The 21,413-nt window shown below is 39.2% G+C and overlaps 1 protein-coding gene across 1 annotated transcript in view; it reads right to left on the bottom strand.

The window, feature by feature from the left end:
* The window catches only part of LOC127567749 (dystrophin-like), a 358,665-nt gene that overhangs the window by 199,834 nt on the left and 137,418 nt on the right, over window positions 1-21,413 (bottom strand). Inside the window, 7 exon segments of the mRNA XM_052010734.1 lie at window positions 3,176-3,364; window positions 8,020-8,196; window positions 9,247-9,393; window positions 9,663-9,797; window positions 12,693-12,875; window positions 14,313-14,483; window positions 17,823-17,951. Of these exon segments, the coding sequence (XP_051866694.1) occupies window positions 3,176-3,364; window positions 8,020-8,196; window positions 9,247-9,393; window positions 9,663-9,797; window positions 12,693-12,875; window positions 14,313-14,483; window positions 17,823-17,951 (1,131 nt within the window).

Here is a 21,413-nt window from a genome sequence, read left to right as displayed (position 1 = left end):
TGAAAGCCCATGGAATTACAGGAAGGATATTGGAATGGGTGGAGCATTGGCTGATAGACAGAAAGCAAAGGGTGGGAATAAAGGGATCCTGTTCTGGCTGGCTGCCAGTTACCAGTGGTGTTCCACAATGGTCGGTGTTGGGGCTGCTTCTTTTTACACTGTATATCAATGATTTAGATTATGGAGTAAATGGTTTTGTGGCTAAATTTACAGATGACACCAAGATAGGTGGAGGAGTAGGGAGTATTGAAGAAACAGGAAGGTTGCAGAAAGACAAACAGTTTAGGAGTATGGGCAAAGAAATGGCAGATGAGATTCAATGTTGAGAAATGTGCGAATTGTACACTTTGGAAGGAGAAATAAATGGGCAGATTATTATCTAGATGGGGAGAAAATTCAAAGTACAGAAGTGCAAAGGGACTTGGGGGTCCTCATGCAGGATACCCTTAAGGTTAATCACCAGGTTGGATCTGCACTAAGAAAAGCGAATGCTATGTTGGCATTCATTTCGAGAGGTATAACGTATAAAAGGAAGTGTTGATGAGGCTCTATGGGGCACTGGTGAGACCTCATTTGGAATACTGTGTGCAGTTTTGGGCCTCTCATCTTAAGAAGGATGTACTGATGTTGGAGAGGGTTCAGAGAAGATTTACAAGGATGATTCCCAGAATGAAAGGGCTTACATACAATGAGCGATTGTCGGCTCTTGGACTGTACTCATTGGAGTACAGAAGAATGAGAGGGGACCTCATAGAAACATTTCAAATGTTGAAAGGACTGGACAGAGTAGATGTGGCTAAACTGTTTCCCTTGATGGCTGAGTCCAGGGCTAGAGGGCACAGTCTTAGAATTAGAGGGTACCCATTTAGAACAGAAATGAGAAGAAATTTCTTTAGCCAGAGGGTAGTGGATTTATGGAATTCGTTGCCACATACAGCTGTGGAGGCCCGATCATTGGGGGTGCTTAAGGAGGAGATTGATGGGTATCTAATTAGTCAAGGTACCAAGGGATATGGGGAAAAGGCCGGAAATTGGGGCTAGATAGGAATAGTTTAGCTCATGGTGAGGTAGCGGAGCAGACTTGATGGGCCGAATGGCCTACTTCTGCTCCTTTGTCTTGTGATCTTGGGAACAACCAGCTTGACCTCCCAGTTGCATGTCATTTCAACTCCCTTCTCATTTGCACATCAACCTGTTTGTCCTTGGGCTTTCTCCACTGTCAGTGAGGCCAAACACAAATGAGAAGAACAACATGTAATTTTCTGCTTAAGAAGCTTATAACTTAAATGGTGTAAACATTGGCTTTTCAATTTTCAGGCAACTCACATCTCTCATGTTCCTTTCCCACTCCCGCCTGTCCTCCCAGGTTCCTTTCCCCTCTTTTTTCCATCCCTCCCCCCTCATTATCTAGTCTCTTCACCCTTCCCCACCTGGTTTCATTCTGCTCATCACTCTCATACCTATCTACCCGGGTTTCTTCTTTCATCTCCTTAGTTCATCTTCCTATCCTCACCCCAGCCGGTTCCATCTGCCCATCATCATTTCCTTATCTGGTTCCACCTGTGACCTAACCCTATCACCTGCCTCTCCCTTTCCCCTCCCCAGTTTCATCTGCCTAATTTTCTGTTCTCTTTCCTCATCTGTTTTCCACCTATCACCTACTAGCTTCCATCTCATGCCTCCCTCTCATTCTTATGTACTGGATATCCTCCCTCTACACTCTTGGTCCTGATACAGGGTCTCAGCCCAAAATATGGACCATTCCTTTGCCTCCACAGATGCTGCTTGATACACAGTTCTTCAAGCAGTTTGTTTTTGACTCCAGATTCCAGCATCCAGAGTACCTTATGCCTCCAAGCTTCACATGAAATTGGGCTGGGACCAATGTCAAGGAAATCAAATAAGTAAAGCTATAGGTAGTGTTTTTAAGCTAGATATTGGCAGGAGGAGTTCACATGAGTAATTTAGAAAGTCAAAGAGAAAGAATAACGCAATAGTGCAGGGTAATGAAATGGATAATGATGAGTTGAAGATGGGACAGAGTGCATAAACATAAGAATACACCTGCAAACAGAGCAGGAAAACATGCTCTTTATATGACTGCAAACAGCAATTACAGCACAATAGATGAATTAATGGCACAAGTCAAAATAAATGGGTATGGTCTAACTCTCACCACAGAGGCATGGTTGCAAGACAATCAAGGCCGAGACCAAATATTCCAGAGTACTGGATACTTCAGAAGGATAGGCAGAGTGTGTGTGTGTGTGTGTGTGTGTGTGTGTGTGTGTGTGTGTGTGTGTGTGTGTGTATACACACTTTCAGGGAAGGCAGTGTAAAGATTTGTTCATGAAGGATGAGATGAGGATTAGTTGCACAAGATTACCTTCACTTGGAAGATCAAGATGCAGTATCAGTCAAAGTGGAAATGAGTGAAGAATCAACTATAGTAAGAAGCTGGAGACACAAGACTGGAATCTGGAGCATAAAAAAAAGTGCTAGAAGAACTCAGCAGGCCAAACAGCATCAGAGGAGGCAGAGTATAGCTAATGTTTACAGACAGTCGATGGATAAGGAGCCACTCAATGGACAAAACAACCAGTCCCTTGTTGTAGCCACCTTGAAGGACAAAGTATAAACCAAAAAGTACTGCACTTTTAAAAATGAAAAGGTACTAGAGTAAAAGTGTGTCATTTTAATTTTCATATATATCACACAAATCAAATTAGCAAAGGTAGCCTTGAGAACAAATTCATAGACAGTATTTGGGACAGTTCCTTCAGTATGTTGTGGAACCAACGAGGGAGCAGGCTATTTTAGATTGGGTCACTTGAAATGATGTGGGATTAATCACCTCATGAAGGATTCTCTGGGGTACAGTGATCATAACACAATTTCATATTCACTTTGTAAGTTAGAAATTTGGGATTTCAATAAAAACATTTACCAAAATACAAAGGCATAATACAGGGCAGGTATATCCTGATCCTAGTAAATTAAAAAGTGGACAGGTGTATCCTGCTGAGAGTCTATTTTATACCAGGTGTATCCTGCTCTTGGTGCAAAAATAATCCTCAGGTGTATTATCACATGTTAGTGTTCGATAGGCTTAATTACACCACTTGACTCATTCACAGGTCAAGGCCAAAAAATTACTTTTCCAGATTTAACACACCTTAAGGGAATCTTCTTGGCTTGAAAAGTCCTCATATTTTCCATTGTTTAATTCTGGTGCATTCAATAGTAGTTCGACATCAGCCAGAGCCAGCAATGCCTTGTTAATATCCAGAAGATAGTCTGATGGGAAATACTGTGAAGCCATCCCTGAACTTGCTGTACAATGACCAGCAACAACTCTGGCTTCCTGAGGAGAGAGGCAGCAGTGTAAAATTGACTTTACAGTAACAATGGACAACCTTGGTCAGTTTAATGCCTGTGTACAAATTCAGAAAATTTATGACACTTCAGCCCATTGTGTTCATGCCGGAGCTATTCCACTTAATCTGATCTTCCAGTACGAGAACCATAGCTTTACAGGTCACTGATCTTCCCAGTGCACATTCAATATAATGAGTACTTCTGCCTCTACCACTTTTACTGGTAGTGAGTTTGTCTCCTACCACCCGCAGAATCAAAATATCTTTTTCCCCTCATCTTCCCCTAAACCTCCTACAAATACTTAAATCCACAGCCCTTAGTTTTTGATGTCAGTAATTATTCCTTCCTATTTAGCCTCAGTTTCTCATAATTTTATACGCCAATTAAGTCTCATCTCAACTTCACCTGTTCCAAAGAAAACAACTCTAAACTAATCCAATCCCTCCTCATAACTAAATTTTGCCAGTCCTAGTAACAACCAAGTTAATCTCCTCTGCATCTTTATTAATACAATAGCATAAAAGTACTCAAGATGCACTCCATCTGGTTGTGTACACACAGTTTTAGCGTTAGAACCCTTCTCTTATCTTCTTGTATGCCTAGGCTATTTAGAGAAAACATCCAGTATGCCACTTTAACCATCTTATTAACCTGCACTGCTACTTTTAAGAATTTATGGATGTGCTTGCCAAGATCCTTTTATTTCACCACACCTCTCAATATTTACCGTTCATTCCATTGCTTTGAGGCACATCCACAAATGCATTACCTCATTCTTCTCCAGACAAAACTTCATTTGCCACTCTTCTGCATAACTGACCAGATTATCAATATCTTTCTGCAATCTAAAGCTATCCTGCTCACCTGTCAACCACCTGGACAGTTTTTGTACATTTGCAAACTTCCTTCTCAAGTCCCTTGCATTCACATCCAAAGCATAAACACTTGCCTCAATAAACAAGCAACGAAGTACTGAGAGCTCTTTGAAAAACCAATGACAACAGACCTCCAGTCACAAAAACATCCACCAACCATTGCTTCCTGACTCTGAGCAAATTTTGAATCCAATTTACCATTCTCCTTTCAATTACATGGACTTTTAGTTTTTTTTACACCAGACTGCAACATGGAATTTATGAAAAGCTTTTCTTGAAAATCCATGTTTATTGACCCTACTTGACATTCTTTAAAAATGTCAATTCAGTTAGACAGGCATGACCTTCTTTTAACAAATCCTAGCTCAACGTCTTTGATATATTTAACTGTTTCTCTTTCCACATCTGTTGTTTATCCAGCGTTTGCTTCTTTCTCAATGAGTGTTTATACTGTGACTCAGAACTCATCAAACACACCAGCTGGATTGACTACCTCTTGAGTACTTTTCTGCCATTGTATTTAAAAAGATGCAGAGGAGATTAACTAGGTTGTTACCAAACAAACTCAACTTCTATCTTCCTCTTTCTTGAAACAACAATGCAACATTAACAATCCTCCAATCCTTTAGCATCACTCTTATATCCAGAGGGGATTGGGAAATGATATTCAGGGACAATTTCCTCAACAATTTTCTTTATCAGCATGAGCTATTTGCACAGGCCTGGCAATTTACCCACCTTTAAAGATGCTAAGCCCATTAATACTTTCTCTCTTGCAATGTTTAAGCTGTGCAACATTTTGCATGCTTCCTCCTCAATTACAAATTTTGTATCATCTCCCTCTTTTGTGAGGAAAGCTACGAAGTATCCAATAAGAAACTCACCAACATCCTTTACCTCTGCACATGGTTATATTTTTGGTACTTAATATTCCCCAGTTATTTCCTTAGTTATCCTCCTGATTATTCCGTACTCATAAAACATTTTTGGATTTTTAATGATCTTACTTCACAACATTGTACATACATCAGGAGCAAGAAGATAACTAGGGAGAGGGTAGGACCACTCAAGGATAAAAGAGGGAACATGTGCCTGGAGGCGAAGGATGTGGGTGAGGTCCTTAATGAGTACTTTGCATCAGTATTTACCAAGGAGAAGGATGTGGAGGACAGTGAAACCATTGAGGAGCGTGCTAATATGCTTGGGCATTTTGAGATAAAAGAGGAGGTAGTGGTGGGGCTCTTAAAGAGCATTAAGGTGGATACGTCCCCAGGGCCTGATAGGTTATTGCGAGAGGCAAGAAATGAGACTGCTGGGGCCTTGACCAAGATTTTCGTGTCCTCTCTAGCCACAGATGAGGTCCCAGAGGACTAGCAAGTAGCTAATGTTGTTCTCATGTTTAAGAAGGGAAACAGGGATAATCCTGGTAATTATAGACTGGTGAGTCTCACATCAGTGGTACTAAGTAAGGTGTTTGACAAGGTCCCGCATGGGAGGCTCATCCAGAAGATTAAGATGCATGGGATCCACGGTGACTTGACTGGATTCGGAATTGGCTTGCCCATAGAAGACAGAGGGTAGTGGTCAATGGGGCTTATTCTGGCTGGAAAGCCATGACCGATGGTCCTCCGCAGAGATCCGTACTGGGACTTCTGCTGTTTGCAATTTATTTATATATCCTGGATGAAAGTGTAGATGGGTGGGTTAGCGTGTTCACAGACGATATGAAGATTGGCAGCATTGTGGATAATGTAGAAGATTGCCAAAGGATACAGCAGGATATAGGCAGAAAAATGGCAGATGGAGTTTAATCTGGCCAAATGTGAGGTATTGAACTTTGGGAGATCAAATGTAAAAGGGACAGTACACTGTTAATGGCAAGACTCAAAACACTGTTGATGTACAGTGGGTTTTGAGGGTCAGAGTCCATAGCTCCCTGAAAGTGGCTGCACAAGTAGGATGGTAAAGGCAGCATATGGCATGCTTACCTTTATTAGTCGAGGAATTGAGTTCAAGAGTAGGGAAGTTGTGTTGCAGCTTTATAAAACTCTAGTTGGACCGCATTTGGAGTATTGCATTCAATTCTGGTTGCCCCATGAGAGGAAGGATGTGGAGGCTTTGGAGAGGGTGCAGAGGAGGTTTACCAGGATGCTGCCTGGATTAGAGTGCATGTGCTTTGAGAAGAGTGGTTTTCTCTGGAGCAGCAGAGGCTGAGGGGAGACCTGATAGAGGTTTTAAGATAATAAGAGGTATACATATTGTAAACAGCCTGTACCTTTTTCCCAGGGTTGAAATGTTCAATACTAGAGGGCATGGATTTGAGAGGGGAAAATTTAAAGGAGATGTGCAGGCAAGTTTTTTTTTTACACACACACACACACACACACACACACACACACACAGAGTGGTGGGTGCTGGAATGCCAGGGGTGGTAGTGGAGGTAAATACGATAGAGGCGTTTAAGAGGCTCTTAGGTAAGCACATGAATATGCAGAGAATAGAGGGATACAGACCTTGTGTAGGCAGAAGGGATTAGTTTAATTCGGCATTCAATTACGAGTTTAATTAGTTCAGCAAACATTGCGAGCCAAATGGCCTGTTCCTGTGCTGTACTGTACTTTTCTATGTTCTTTTATTTCATGCTGTCTCTTTGCTTTCCTATTTTTCATTTTAATGCCATTCCAACAATACTTATATAACTTTGGCTTTCTGCAATATTAACTTATTGGTATCTGACATAAACTTCCTTTTGTTTTCCTTATCTTAGCAACTACATTTGTCACCCAGAGGTCTCAGAACTTGGGCATCCCGTCTTTACTCCTTTTTGGATGCTTCCAATTGTTTTCAGAATACTGCTTTCACTGTAGCCACTGATAGTTTTGTTTTGCTAAATCACTCTGTCCAGTAAAAAATGGTCTTATACCAATTTCGAAACTTTACCCTAAGTTAACTTTGTTCTTATTCACAACAAAGCTTAACCTAACTGGATTATGATCGCTACCACAAAAAATTCTCTCCATCCACTGCCAATGCGTGGCCTCCAAACCTATTACACTGACAATATCCCAGTGAATATTCAATTTAAATGCCTCCCTCTGACTGTTTCGATGTCTATAGCACATAAGTGTGTCGGTCCCTTTTTTGTTCAGTATTTCAACCCATACAGCTGCACTTGATAATCTTTCCAGCAAATATTTTTTCTGCACAGAGATGATTATTCTGTAGTCTATACTATCACTTTTTGTTAAATAAAACCCTTGATCTCATCAAAAACCCCTGCAAACTAAGATTAAACTACGATACTTGCTCCCTACTGAGATGCAAACGCATTGCTGATACAGGACCTACTATCTACAGAACTGGTACCAATACTCTTGAATCTTCAGCCCTTTTCTTCGTACACTCTCTCTCCAGATCTGCATTCATCTTTTTTGTCTTCTTACTTTTATTTGCCATTAACTGGCAGGTGGCACCAGGAATAATTGGGAGATTGCTACCTTTCAGTTTCTACTTCTACATTTCTTTCTTCACTCTTCAAAATCTGCCTGCAGGACCTCATACATTTTCCTACCAATTTCCTGTGATTGAAATATACCTTGACCCCTGGCTGCTCACCTTCCTCGTATTATAGTTGACTTTTTTTAAGCAAAACAGCGAAATCCCTCTGCTAACTTTGTACAATTGTTAAAATAGATAGCTAAACATCAAAATAATTAAATCATTATTAATATTTTGGATTTTATAAATTATAAACACATAAACTTACAGAGCTCTTTAAATGTACTGGCTGGTAAGTAGAAAATTGGGCCTCAATTTGGTGCCAGCGCTTGTCTACATTGACATTATCCTTTCCTGGAGAGGTACGATACAATCCCAGACTTTGGCCCTTCGCCTTTAAGGCAATAAAGTCCTCCCTTCGTTGCTCCATTTCTTGGATCAGTTCCTGGAATGAAAAATACATTCAGAGACATTATAGCCAGACTACATTTTTTGTTATACCATTACTGATATAACATACAACCTCCCCAGTCTCATTTATGGAAGTTCCTGCCGGGAGCCAACTCCATTTCCCCTCCGCTGACTCTGAAGAGACCTCTTGCAAATTTCCTCCTTCCAATCCAATTTAAATGCATCAGTTATAATCTTCTCACACAACAGTATCTATTTTTTTTTTGATTCAGAGAGGAGCAATCAGCAGTTCCGTGCTTTTTACCCTCTAACTGCTATTAATACAGCTCATTAACACAGGAAATTTGACAAGTCTCCAATGACCCTCAATTTTTCCAGATGCACCATGGAAAACATCCTATCTGGATTCCTCACAGCTTGGTATGCCAACTGCTCTGCCTAAGACCGCAAGAAGCTGCAGGGAGTTGTGAACACTCCCCAAGTCTGTCACGAAAACCAACCTCCCCTCCATGGACTTTGTCTACGCTTCCTGCTGCCTCTGGAATGCAGCCAACGTAATCAAAGACTCCTCCCACCCCGGTCACTCTCTCTTCTCCCCCTTCCATCAGGCTTGAGATACAAGATACAAAAGCTTGAGAACACATACCACCAGGATCAAGGACATCATCTATCCCGCTGTTATAAGACTCTTGAACGGATGTCTTGTATGATAAAGATAAACTCGATCTCCAAATCTACCTCATCATGGCCCTTGCACCTTAATTGTCTACTTACACTGCACTCTCTCTGTAACTGTAACATTATATTCTGCATGTTTTTCCTTTTGTACTACCTCTATGTACTTATGTATGGAATTGTCTGCATGGACAGCATGCATGCAAAAGTTTTCACTGTATCTCAGTACATGTGACAATGATAAACCAATTACCAATCAAGAACAACACTTCTTGAGGAGAAATACTTATATGGGGCATGTGCAGACTAGGGAGTTGGAAATGGGGAGATGAGAGACCTTAAGGACAGGGATTATCACAATGAAAAGAAAAACAAAAGATCCAAATTACAATGAGTTTAATTTAACTACCTTTAATCTTTCATCTTCTGAGCCATATTCCGCTAGTTTCTGCTCAATGTCATCCAGCCATTCCAAGAATTCACTTTCCTCTCTTTTATACTGGGACCACCCAGGTGGATGCTCTTCTAGTTGCTCTTTCCGGATTAATCTTGCTTCCTTACAGCAAAAAAAAAATATTGTCTTCAATTCCAATGAGTTCATTTTACAGTAGTTTGAGACAAATCTGAGTAAGCACATGACGCTGCAACTTGGGGACTGCTTCCAAAGATCAAATTCTACTCACATGTTAGCTAACACAATCTGCTCTGAACAATTCAAACACTTAGAATATTTGAAGATCTAACAACCATAACTATCTTTCACAAAGTCTGTCATACTTTTAATATGATAGAGCAAATTCTTAGTAGTATTAGCTTTTCTCATACCTTAACACAGGCAAATTTTGTCTGCAGAAGGATCAGCTTTCTTTGTAACTGTTTGTGTCTTTCATCATCAATAGTCTGGAGTAGCCTCTCCCCTTTCTGCAGCATCCCTTCCACACTTGCTTTCTCTTCATCCATCTAGAAAGATCGGCTCTTATTTAGAGAGCACAGTATATAGAGATGCCACACACCTTAACATACTCCTGAGTACTTGTTCACAAGATCGGACTGTTAGCCACAAGACCACAAACTGTACCCAGAACCGGAAAGGCTTCTCTGAAATTAGGCCCTTATGTATTCAGTACAAGATCATAATGCATACAATTTAGATTTAAATAGTGCACTTAATGCAGAATGGGCCTGGAAGTGTTTCACACAAGAAATAAGCAGAAGTTGAACCATTGTCAGATGTTTGACAGGATGAAAGTACTTAAGGAGAAAATTTAAGAATTTACAGTGTTCTAAATGATGAGCAGAGCAGAGGTGGAGATGTGTCAAAGGCCAAGGTTAGAAGCATGAAGGCACAAAGAACACTGAATCAGGCAAGGAGATCAAGAGATGCCTTATTAAGCTCAAAGATAGATGGCATTCATGAAAAACTGCATCAAACAATTGATTTTAGAAAACGTTTACATGTAGCCCTAGACATTTTGTTGCATGGAGGAAATTTTTTTTTATATAGGAAATTTTTTTTATATAGAGCGAGTAGTTAGGGCATAAAATGCATTGCCAGAGATAATCATGGAGACTGAATCAACTTCGCATTCGACAAGAAGCTGGATAACTATCTGAAAGGAAAGAATTCCCACAAATGTGGAAAAATAGAAGGGAAATGGGACTGGTTGGATTGCTCTTGCAGAGACATAGTATGGACACAATAGGCCAAATGGCCTTCTTATATGCTATGACCATTCGCTGATCACATAAAAACAAGAACTGAAAGTGCAACAGTGAAACACAATAGCTTGGCAGAACAACACTCAGGTCATTCCAGCTCATGCATCCCAAAAACTATTCAATCCGTTTGTAACTTCCCCCAATTTTCATTCATAATTTACATTAAGATCTTTCCAGTCCTTATCCAACATTAGTATGGAGGGTGGCTGCCAAACATCCTTCAAGTAGAAGACATATAAATATAATACTGGGATAAGTTTTCTCACAAACTAAGCAGAATTCATAGGCACATTGCAGAAGTGAAAAACATTAAGCTAAATCACAATGCCAACTCAATAAACTAAAGCAAGCATCACACCCAAGGGTGTAAACTGTACCAGACAGACTGTTTCCAGACCTACACACCATGGTGAACAAATAGACCAATAGAAGAAGGATGCAGAGAGCAGAGGGGTAAAAGTGGCTCTAACCTCCAACAAATTACTGCAGTTGCTATTGTAGGAAAAACAGGTGAAAAAAAAGTCACATATTCATTTAAATTTTAAAAGTATTCAAATGATATGTCGAGGCTGCAAATTGGATTTGTACCAGGTGAGAGATATATTATATCAAATGCAAATCCCATTAATCACAGTAAGAGAGACATATAGCACAGAATTGGAAACTTCAGCCCACCACGTCCATGCCAACCTTTCTGCCCATCTCGACTAATCCCATCTGCCCACATTTGGGCCATCTCTTCATACCTCGACTATTCAAGAGCCTGTCTAAATGCCTGTTAGACATAGTGATTGTATCCAATTCCACCACCTCCTCTTGACAGCATGTTCCAAATATCAACCGCTGTGTAAAAATGTTCCACGCAAACACTTTAAAACTCCTTTCTCTCACCTTTCAACAAACATAGCCCATTACCTTGAAGACACAGGAGACTGCATTTGCTGCAATCTGAGCAATTCCTGATACAGGGTTTCAATCCAAAACATTGGCAATTCCTTCACCCCCAACAGATGCTGCTTGACCCGCTAAGTTCCTCCAGCAACTTGTTTGTTGCTCTAGCTCATTACCTTGTAAGGGCAATGGTGTAGAGGTGCCTGATGCAATATGCATGAAAGGATGCCAATACTCTCAGCCTTGATGAGGTGGTTCACAAGGTTCATACCAGCTAGAGAGATACTGAGTGGTGTCAGGTCACAAACTCCTGCCCAAACTCTCCCCATCACCAAGTAAATCACTGCAAGGAAGACTGCATACTCCAATGCAAGAAAAATGTGATATTATAACTCTGCCTGTCATGAAGTTTCCAAATGATTTTCTTGAATGGCTCCAGATTGCCTGCTTTCCAGTCCCTCACTCAACTTGCAAATCTTCATCCAAAGCAAGGCTAAGCACATTGGCATCAAGTCCAACTACAAACATTCAGACATCCACAAAAATATTTTCCAACCCAGTACAGCTCAGAGATCCACTGACTCATGAGACCTGGGTTTGATCCTAACCTTGGTACAGTCTGTGTGAAGGTCGCACATTCTCCCTGTAACCGTGTCTTTCCTCCAAGTTCTCCAATTTTCTCCCTCATCCCAAAAATATGCGGAATGACAAATTAATTGGCCGCTATAAATAGTCCCTTGTGTGTAGGTGAGTGGCAGAATATAGGTTGAGGGGGTGGGTAGGGTATTGATGAGAATGTGGGAACAATAGAAATGGGATAATATAATGGTTGTTTAGATGGTGTTTTGTGGCTGCTGCGAGCTTGGTGGGCTGAAGGGCCTATTTCCGTGCTGTCTCTCTCCACTATACTGTGATGCAAGATGATGTTTATAAGAACTAGTGAATTAGTTGTATTTTTCCTTCCCTCATTTAAATGGCAGACGCCACTGGCATCCTGAGTGAGATTAGTTAATTTAGCACCAAGCAGGATTTGCATTATGCTCTTGTCACAATTCATGACCTGCAACAGGCAATGGGCTCGCAACAAGTAGCATTAAGTATTCCATGACAGTTGCTCCAACACCAAAGAGCAATAAATATTCCACCACTGGCTCTGAATGTTATTACGTGAAGCTATTTTTAAATATTCGGTAAGCTGCTCCCAATCATGACAATACAAAATTTGACAATTCACTATATTTTTACCTTTTCATCATCATCATCATCGGGGATTTCCTCACTACACTCCAACTTCCTTTCCAAGTTGTTTATCTTGATTTGTAGCTCAGATTCAAAGTGATCTAGATCAATGCTTGAATGTGCATCAGTCTTCAAACCTGATGGAAACCCATTTTCATGGCTTGCATGTACTTGCATTGCTGCTTCCATCTGCAATTACATAAAATTTAATAGTTCTTTCTGTCCATTTTATGTTAAACTTATTAATTATTGCAAATATGACAAATTATGCTCAGAACTACATTGCAGGTACCAAAATGGCCCAATGTTTGACACTGAACCAAAAAAGGACAGAAGGCCTGAAGCTTGACAAGGATTCAGGGAATATGCCCAAGGAGAAGAGCAAAGCCAAGCGGTGGAAAGGTTTAAAGAAGGCATTACTGATTTTAGAGCACCAGCAGTTCAATGCATTGCTGCTGAAAAACAGAGCAATTAAAAATAGGGATTATTGCCATAATTAGTGGAACACAATTCTCTCATATGATTGCTGGGCTGGATGCAGGCCATCAAGTTCAGGGGCCCTTTCTGCTTTTAGTCCCATTATTCATGAAGTTGAATAAATATATTCTGCAATTAAAAACGGAAAACACTGGAGAAACTCAACACGTCAAGCAGCATCTATGCACAGACAAAAGCAGTTAACATTTCAGTTCAATGGCCTTTCGTCAAAAACAGAATGAATAAACACGTTGAATATATTATTAAATATATTTTAACTAATTTTAGTTTACTCTATTTTCAATCTTTTTATATGTCACATTGAGAGATTTTTCATTTCAAGTGGCAAGACAGCTTCTCTCAATTTCTCATTTAGATCATAACCTGGTACTATGACATCTTTAAACCACAAAAGAAAATGGTTGAACTCAATCCAGGCATGAACTTCACTCAAGCGATGAGAATAAACAAGACCACTGACTTTAATATTAAATAAAGTTATTTACACATTCTTGGTGTTCAGACAATCTGAAAATGCATGTCTTAAATAGAATGTCTATCTGGAATCAAAATATCTTAAATGTTTCAGCCTTACAGCAATTTTTAAAAACTGGGTATGAATTCTGAATCACCTCTTCCAGCCTTCCAATATCTAAAAAGAATAAACACATATCTGGGCTGGTGTAGGCTGCGTCCAATATAATCCTGCCCAATACTTCACCCATTGGTCATGCTTCAGCTTCCTCAGTTCGTATCTTCTGCAAGGTGACTAAAAACTTTAACTATCCACTTCCCTCCACAGATGCTGCCTGACCCGCTGAGTTCCTCCAGCAGTTTGTTTTTTCACCAGATTACAGCATCTGCAGTCTCTTGAATCTGCATCTGACTAAAATCTATTTTTAGCAAGTTAGTTCTCTTCACAGACCCCAAAATGGTTAATCAAATTGTTTATCTTTAAGGACGAGCAGGAGTAAGAAGCTTGGCCCTCAAACACGTCATGCCTTGACCTGCTGAATGTTTCCAGAAACTGTTTTTCATTTCTGCAATCTTGATCAGATGTATCTTTTCAAAAGCAAGTTTCTTCAGGAACCAGATTATTCAATTGGGTGTTGCTCTTCGTCAGGAACTGTTGCTTTCACACCAACTCACCTTGGCTGATTTGATGTGCTGAGAAACTTTCTCCACATTACGATTTAGTTCACTAAGTTTTGGTTCCACCACTTCTCGGCATGAAGGACCATTACTGTTCATGAGTGAAATAGCTTGGTCACGTACATCATCAACTTGCAAACTGATTCCATCCAGTTCAGACTGGAAACACTGCAAAGTAGTTGAATAATTATGTTGTGCTGATCATTGCAAAGGGTCTACCATAAGTGTAAATAATTCACACTGAGCAAAGCATTCACAGAGTGCTCATTTTTCACTGCTGCAGTAAATATACAAGACAACCACCAAATTACATGGAAAAATAATATTCAATTGCATTCATTCCTACACAATGAATATCATACATTTTAATACAAGTTGCGACTAATTAATTATCGGTGTGAACTCTGATCTTTATGACTGGACATTTCGATGAGGCCTGTACAGCACTCTGCTTCCAAGAAATTAAGACTGAAGAATGAGAGTTTTAAGAATAGTGTACGAAATGTAATGGGGAACGATGATTTCCTCAAACTCCTTGATTATTTTAATGAGTTGGAAAGTAACTCCTTGATACTTTGCCTTAAATTGGCTAGTTTTCCTCTTTTGCCAAACAATGTCTTCCCTCAGAAACATCATTGTGTTTAAGGAAAAGCAGTGCAAAATCTAATGTGTCAAGTGAGCATATATTTGATTGATCTTTTCTTCCATTCCCTTTCCATGTGTGGTAGAGAGCATATCGAAAGGCAAAGATCTGGGATGACACATCACATTTCTGTTCCAGTTTTCATTACATGAACAAAACAATATCAACATTCTTTTGGTTGAAAAAGCAATGTTGGCAAAGACATCCGAATAACTCCCTTATTCTACTTCAAAGGGATATCAGAAAATCCTTCAGATCCACCGCAGTAAATTGATAAGACTTCAGATTACCATCTCAGCCAAAAAAGCATCCCCAACATTCCATCATCACTGCACTTAAACATTCATCAAGATTTTGTACTCAAATCCAAAACTAAAACTTAAGTGACCTTTTATGACACAGTGATTGTACCAATTGAAACAAAAAACTCTTCTCTGGGTGCCAAAGCTACACTTAGCAATAAAGTGACTCTGACCCTAGCGTTTTAAGTATGATGTCATACACAATCCAAGTACTTGATCTCAGTCTCTGCTGCATTGGTTATTGTTTTTGACCCCTTTCGAATCTTTATTGAAAAGTACAGAAGTAGACAAGTCTTCATGCAATTGCAGAGGATATTGATGGGCCCACAGAAGATAGTGAGTACAGTTTTGGCATCCTTATTTAACAAGGGATATATTTGCTTCATGGGCAGTTATTATGAGATTCACTTAATTTTTCAGATGAAGATGTTGTCTCATGAGCAAGTTTTGAGGAGGTTTAGCCTTTCCACACTGTTTAGAAAAATAAGGGATAATCTCATTGAAATATATATATTTCCGTGGGAGCTGACAGGGATGGTGCTAAAAAGATACTTTTTCTCATGGGGCATCTTGAAGAAGGCGGCAGAGTTTCAAACAAAAGGGTTGCTCACTCAAGGAAATAAGGAGGAACATCTCTCAAAATGTTCTGTTTTTCCGGAATTCTCTACCTCAAGGTTGTGGAGACTGAATCATTGAATGTATTCGAGATGATTTTTTAATCAAAGAGGAATCAAAGGTCATGGAGAACAGGCAGGAACGTGGAGCTCATCTGCAATCAAATCAGCTTTAAAAATGCAGGCTTGAGGGCAGTATACAACCTATCCCACTACTTTCTAAATTCCTTTTGTCCTAAAGTCTTAAGGATGCAGCAGTTTATTCCTCTTGCCATCTGACTAAATCAAATAATGCAAAATAATGTGTTTTCAAAATATCAAAATTTTCAGTAAGTCATGACCATAAAATTTTGATAATTTAGAATTAGTATTCAGATGGCATGAGAACCAGAATTGAGCCCTCAGCTTTACATTGTTTACATGAAGTATTTGAATGTAAAGACAATGTAGATTACATGAGTCTGCTGATGATATGAAGCTGGATAGTAAACCAAGCTGTGAGGAGGGCACAGAATCTGCTGTGGAGCACAAATTAAACACATGGCCAAGTAAATAACAAAATGGGGTATATTTTGTGGGAAATAAGAGCTAATTAACTTTGCTAGAAAAAAATTGAAAAGCACATTTTTGTTAAAATGGAGAGAAACTAATACATGTATGGAGGTACCTGGGAGCAATGACACAGGAGATGCAAGTACAGCAAGCAATTTGTAAGTTAAATGCTATGTTGGCCTTTGTTGAAAAGAAGTTTAAGTACAAGACTAGTCTCACGAAGATTGCACAGAAGGTTGGTTTCAGTACATCTGGAGGTCTGCATGCAGCTTTGGACCATTTATAAAGGATGAACATACTGGACTTGGTGTAAGTGCGACATAGAATTTACAAGATTGACTTTTGGGATTAGTGGGCTGGCTATGGAGTTTAGAAAAGTACAAGATTCTAAAGAATTGACAAGTCATATATTGAGCAGCTTTTTCCTCAAGGTGAAGATCAAGAAAGTATGGCGTCCAGCTAAATGGCCAGCTGTCAAGGACTGAAATAAAACACAATTTTCTTTTGCAGAGGATTACGCACCTTTGAAGTTTACCTTGAAGTGCTGTGGATGCTCAGTTGCTACTTATATTCAAAGCTGAGGTTGACTGGCACCAAGGCAATATCCATAGTGCAAATAGGCACTTGATGCTTAAAATCATCCATGATCTTACTCAAACATGCAGCTCCTGCTTGTATTGAGGTCTGGTGAAGAACTCAAATGATCAAGAATTGCGTGGAAATTGCTTGTGGTAAAAAAAAAATCAAGGGAGTTGGCCAGGGATGAAAATGTGTCTCCGCTACCCCATATCATCAGAACATTCATACTGCCCTTTTTAAGTCCAGGCAAATCAAATTTTATTTAGCTGCTGAATCCTCTCATTTCTAGTCAACTGGCTACTGAAGGAAAAAACCCTTTTAAATGAAACTACAAGGGTGGACTTCTATCAACCGAATTAAAAAAGGAAGGAAAAAAACAAGGTCCGTTTCTTTGCATGGGTCAGTTTAATAGCAAAAAAATAAACAATAAACAGTGAAATCCAAGAGCTCAGGTGCAGCAAAGATAGACAGTGTCTCATCGGCTTATCTATTTGACTGTCTATTAATTTGGATGCAAGGAATAAACCTACGTGGAAAAATGTTATAAATACCAATTACATTTTGCTTTTCCTCAGCCATTGTATAAAAACTATCTGATGCTCACTTTTCTGGCCAAATAAATCTTATTCCTATGCTTTCCTGAATCATTTTTGATAACCCTATCTCAATAATAGGAGTTGTTTAGTTGGATCAGTATGTCTCTGCTCTTCCTCTTTAAATATCCACTATGACATTTTCTGTGGATACATATCTGGGTCAATTCTTTCAATAGCAAATGCCATTCTCTGCCAAATCTGACATATGTATTTTTTTTTACCTTAAGTATTTCATCCTTTTCAACATCTGTCTTCTTATCAATCTCATCAAGCAGAATTTCCGTTTGATACAGCCAGGTGCTTATGTGTGCAACATTCTGATTGAAATCTTCCATCTGTTGCTGATGATCCTACAGGGAAAGAAATGACAAGAACTGTTCAAGATTGTTGTCTGGAAATTCCTTAAGTGCTTTTACAAAACTACGGTTGAGCATAGAAAGCAAAAAAATGTCAACACTACATGTGCTGCCATCATTGAAGAAACAATTATCATTAGTCACCATGAGGTAAGTTTCCAGTACCATATGACAGCTCACACACATCACCACCCAAGACACAATGAACAAAAGGCCAACATAAAGATATGAGAAATAAAAACACTAAATGCTGGATGCTACTATACATCACCAATGGAGAACTTCGTTACCACACCTTAGCACTGAGCAAAAATATCCTTTGGGAGAAAAATATCTTAAAATCAGAAACTGCCCTAATTTCTGAATAATAACCTCAGGCCACATAATTTGCTCAACATACATATGAGACAATTCAACCTCCTGCAAGAGACAATGTCCTTAAGGCGACATTGCACCAATGATGGCATTATATCATTTTCAATACACAAGTTCAATAATCATTGAAAGCATGAAAGGGGAAATTTAATTACAACATTTTTATGGAGAGCTATCAGAACATGAAATGCATTACCCATAAATAGTTACTCAGGCAGAAATTTTATTTAAAAGAGGGCCAGTGAAACTGGAGGTAGTGCAGCTGTCTCACAGCTCCAGTGACCCAGGTTTGATTCTGACCTCCTGTGCTGTCTCTGTCAAGTCTGCACATTCAGCGTCATCAGAACTGCTTGCTGTACCCAAATGCTTGCTTTGTGTACAAGGAGACCAAGGTCTCACTGCACCACCCCCTTTCCCGATCTATCACCATTCAAAAATAATGTGTCAATCTACTTTTAATAACCAAAGTAGATAAAACTCATGTTTTTCCTTGTTATTTGCATCTGCCCACTCACCCAATGTCCAAATCACTTTGGAGCCTCTTTTCATCCTTTTCGCAGCAAACTTTCCTCTCTAGCTTTGTTTCATCTGTTACAATTAGTTACCTCATCCAAATCACTGACAGATATTGTGAATAGCTGAGGACAAAGCACTGATCTCTGAGGCACCCACGAATCACTGCCTGCCTTCTGGTAAAAGACCCATTTCTTCCAACTCAGTTTCTTATCTGTCAACCAATTCTCAATCCCCATCAGTTTATTAGCCTTAACTTCATGTTCTTCAAATTCTCCATGCTAACCTCTTGGTGGACCTTATTAAAAGCCTTCTACAAGTCCAAATACATAACATTCATTGGTTTGCACTCACCTGTCTGACTAGATACAGCCTCAAAGAACTCCAGTAGATTTGCTAAGCATGTATTCCCTTCCATAAACACATGCTTGTCCAATCTCGTTAATGCTTTTCAAGTGTTATGTTATTACATCTTTTCTAGTAGAATCTAGCATTCTTCCACCACTGTTGTGAGATTTACTGGTCTGCAATTCCCTCCTTCTTTCTCTCCCTCTTTTTTTTTGTAAGTAGTGCCACCCTCTAATCTGTCAGAAGTTTCCAGAACCCAGAACTTTTAGAAGATGACTACCAAAGCATTCATTAATTCCAGGGTCATTTCCTTTACATTCTCTGGACGTAGATCATCAGACCTTGGAAATTTGTCAGCTTTTAACCCCATTAATTTCTCTGGGACCATTTTTCTAATAAAACTTATTTCTTTTAGTTCCTCTTTTCTTTAGACCCTTAATTCCCAAACATATCTGGGATGTTATCGTGACTTCCTTTGTGAAGGCAGAACCAAACTATATTTAACTGTCCTGCCTTTGTTTCCAATTACAATTTTCTGTATCTAAATTTTGGAGACCTACATTTATCCTAAATGTTTTTCTCTTCACATATTTATAGAAACTTCTGCAGTTGGTTTTCATGTTCCCTGCAAGTTTATTCTCATATCCCATCTTCCTCCTCTTAATCAATTATTTTGTCTTCCTTTGCTCAATTCTAAACTGCTCCCAAACCTCAGATCTGTGAGGATTTTTTTGACAATTTAATATGATTTCCCTTTGGATCTAACAAAATTTCCTTTGTAAGCCTTGGTTGAACCATCTTTCCTGATTTAATTTTGTGCCAGAAGGAATGGATAATTATAATTCATGCATACATTTTTTTTATATATATTATCCAATGACTATCCACCAGCAACTCATCAAGTAAACTAACTCATACTTCATGGTAAGATGACAAATTACAGGAACAAAGTAATAAATTGCTTTCTTGAGCTTTCCAAGTTTATCCTACTTATTTCTCACTCTAAATTATCACATTTTCATTTACATGGAGCAGACAGCAACCCATTTTCAGGTTGATGCATTGTGATGAAAAGGACATTCTTATGAGCAGCACAGGAGATATTGCTGCTTACCACATAGCTCCAGTGACTAGGTACTATATGGAATTTGCATATTCTCCTTGTGAGTATGAGTGTTTCTCCCGTGTGCTCAGATTTCCTCCCACACCCAAAACATGGGTTGGCAAGTTAACTGTCTATTGTAAATTGACTCCAGTTTAAGAGGGTTGCAGGAGAATTGGGGGCTGGGAAGGTTGGTAGGCCCGAGAATGAGAAGACTGCAGTGTCATAAGCATAGGGATCAGAATGATAGGAATGCTCTGGGAGCCTGCATGGATTCAATAAGTTGAACAGCCCGCAATGTCATAAAAAATGAGAAACATGATCAATTAGTGTGTTATTCACTGCATTTTTGGCCTATATAAATATTAAGACAACTATGTACACCAGCATAATTTATAGATCAAGGTTAGAATACTGCATACAGTCGTGGGCACTTACAATATAAACATGATGGATTTGGAACACTTAGAATTTACCAGACTATTAGGAATGAAAGCTCCAGCACTGGTGCTTTTCTCACAATGAAGACAAATTTAAGAGGAATTTACCTAAGGTTGAGAGAATAAAATATTACTTCCACTGTTGAATCAGTTGCAATGAGGCACAGACTCTGGATTATCACCAAAAAATGAATGAAGAAGTTAAAAGAATATTTTGTCTGACACATTGTTAGAAAGAAGGATGCCTTAAAACAAAACACCATGTAGGTCAGATGCTATAAACAGCAATTCCATGTGAACCAAGTGAAAGGAAGAATAAAAAAAATGAAAATTAGGAATTGCCAGGGAATGACATTGATATAAGGAACCAGCCTTGGCCACACCTTTCTTTCAATTTCTTTGATTACCTATTACATAGGAAGAATGCATTCATCTTAATTAAAAAGCAACTGGAGAAAATTTAATCAAATGTGCAAAATAATGGATTTGTTACCATCTTTGGGTGCAGAACTGTATATCTCATTGACACGAATACAAGGGACAAATGGCAATGTAATTACTACAAAATATATATTAGAAAAGGAAATTGCACTTCATTTGGCTGAAATTGAACACTAAGCTCTACGCAATTACTACATCACCAGCTACACTTCAAGTTTGTCATTGCTGTTATGTGCT

Source organism: Pristis pectinata, chromosome 3 (assembly GCF_009764475.1).
Source record: "Pristis pectinata isolate sPriPec2 chromosome 3, sPriPec2.1.pri, whole genome shotgun sequence".
In the NCBI taxonomy this organism is placed as follows: domain Eukaryota; kingdom Metazoa; phylum Chordata; class Chondrichthyes; order Rhinopristiformes; family Pristidae; genus Pristis; species Pristis pectinata.
The sequence above is the reverse complement of the archived record's forward strand: the minus strand, read 5'-3'. Positions and strand labels throughout refer to the sequence as shown.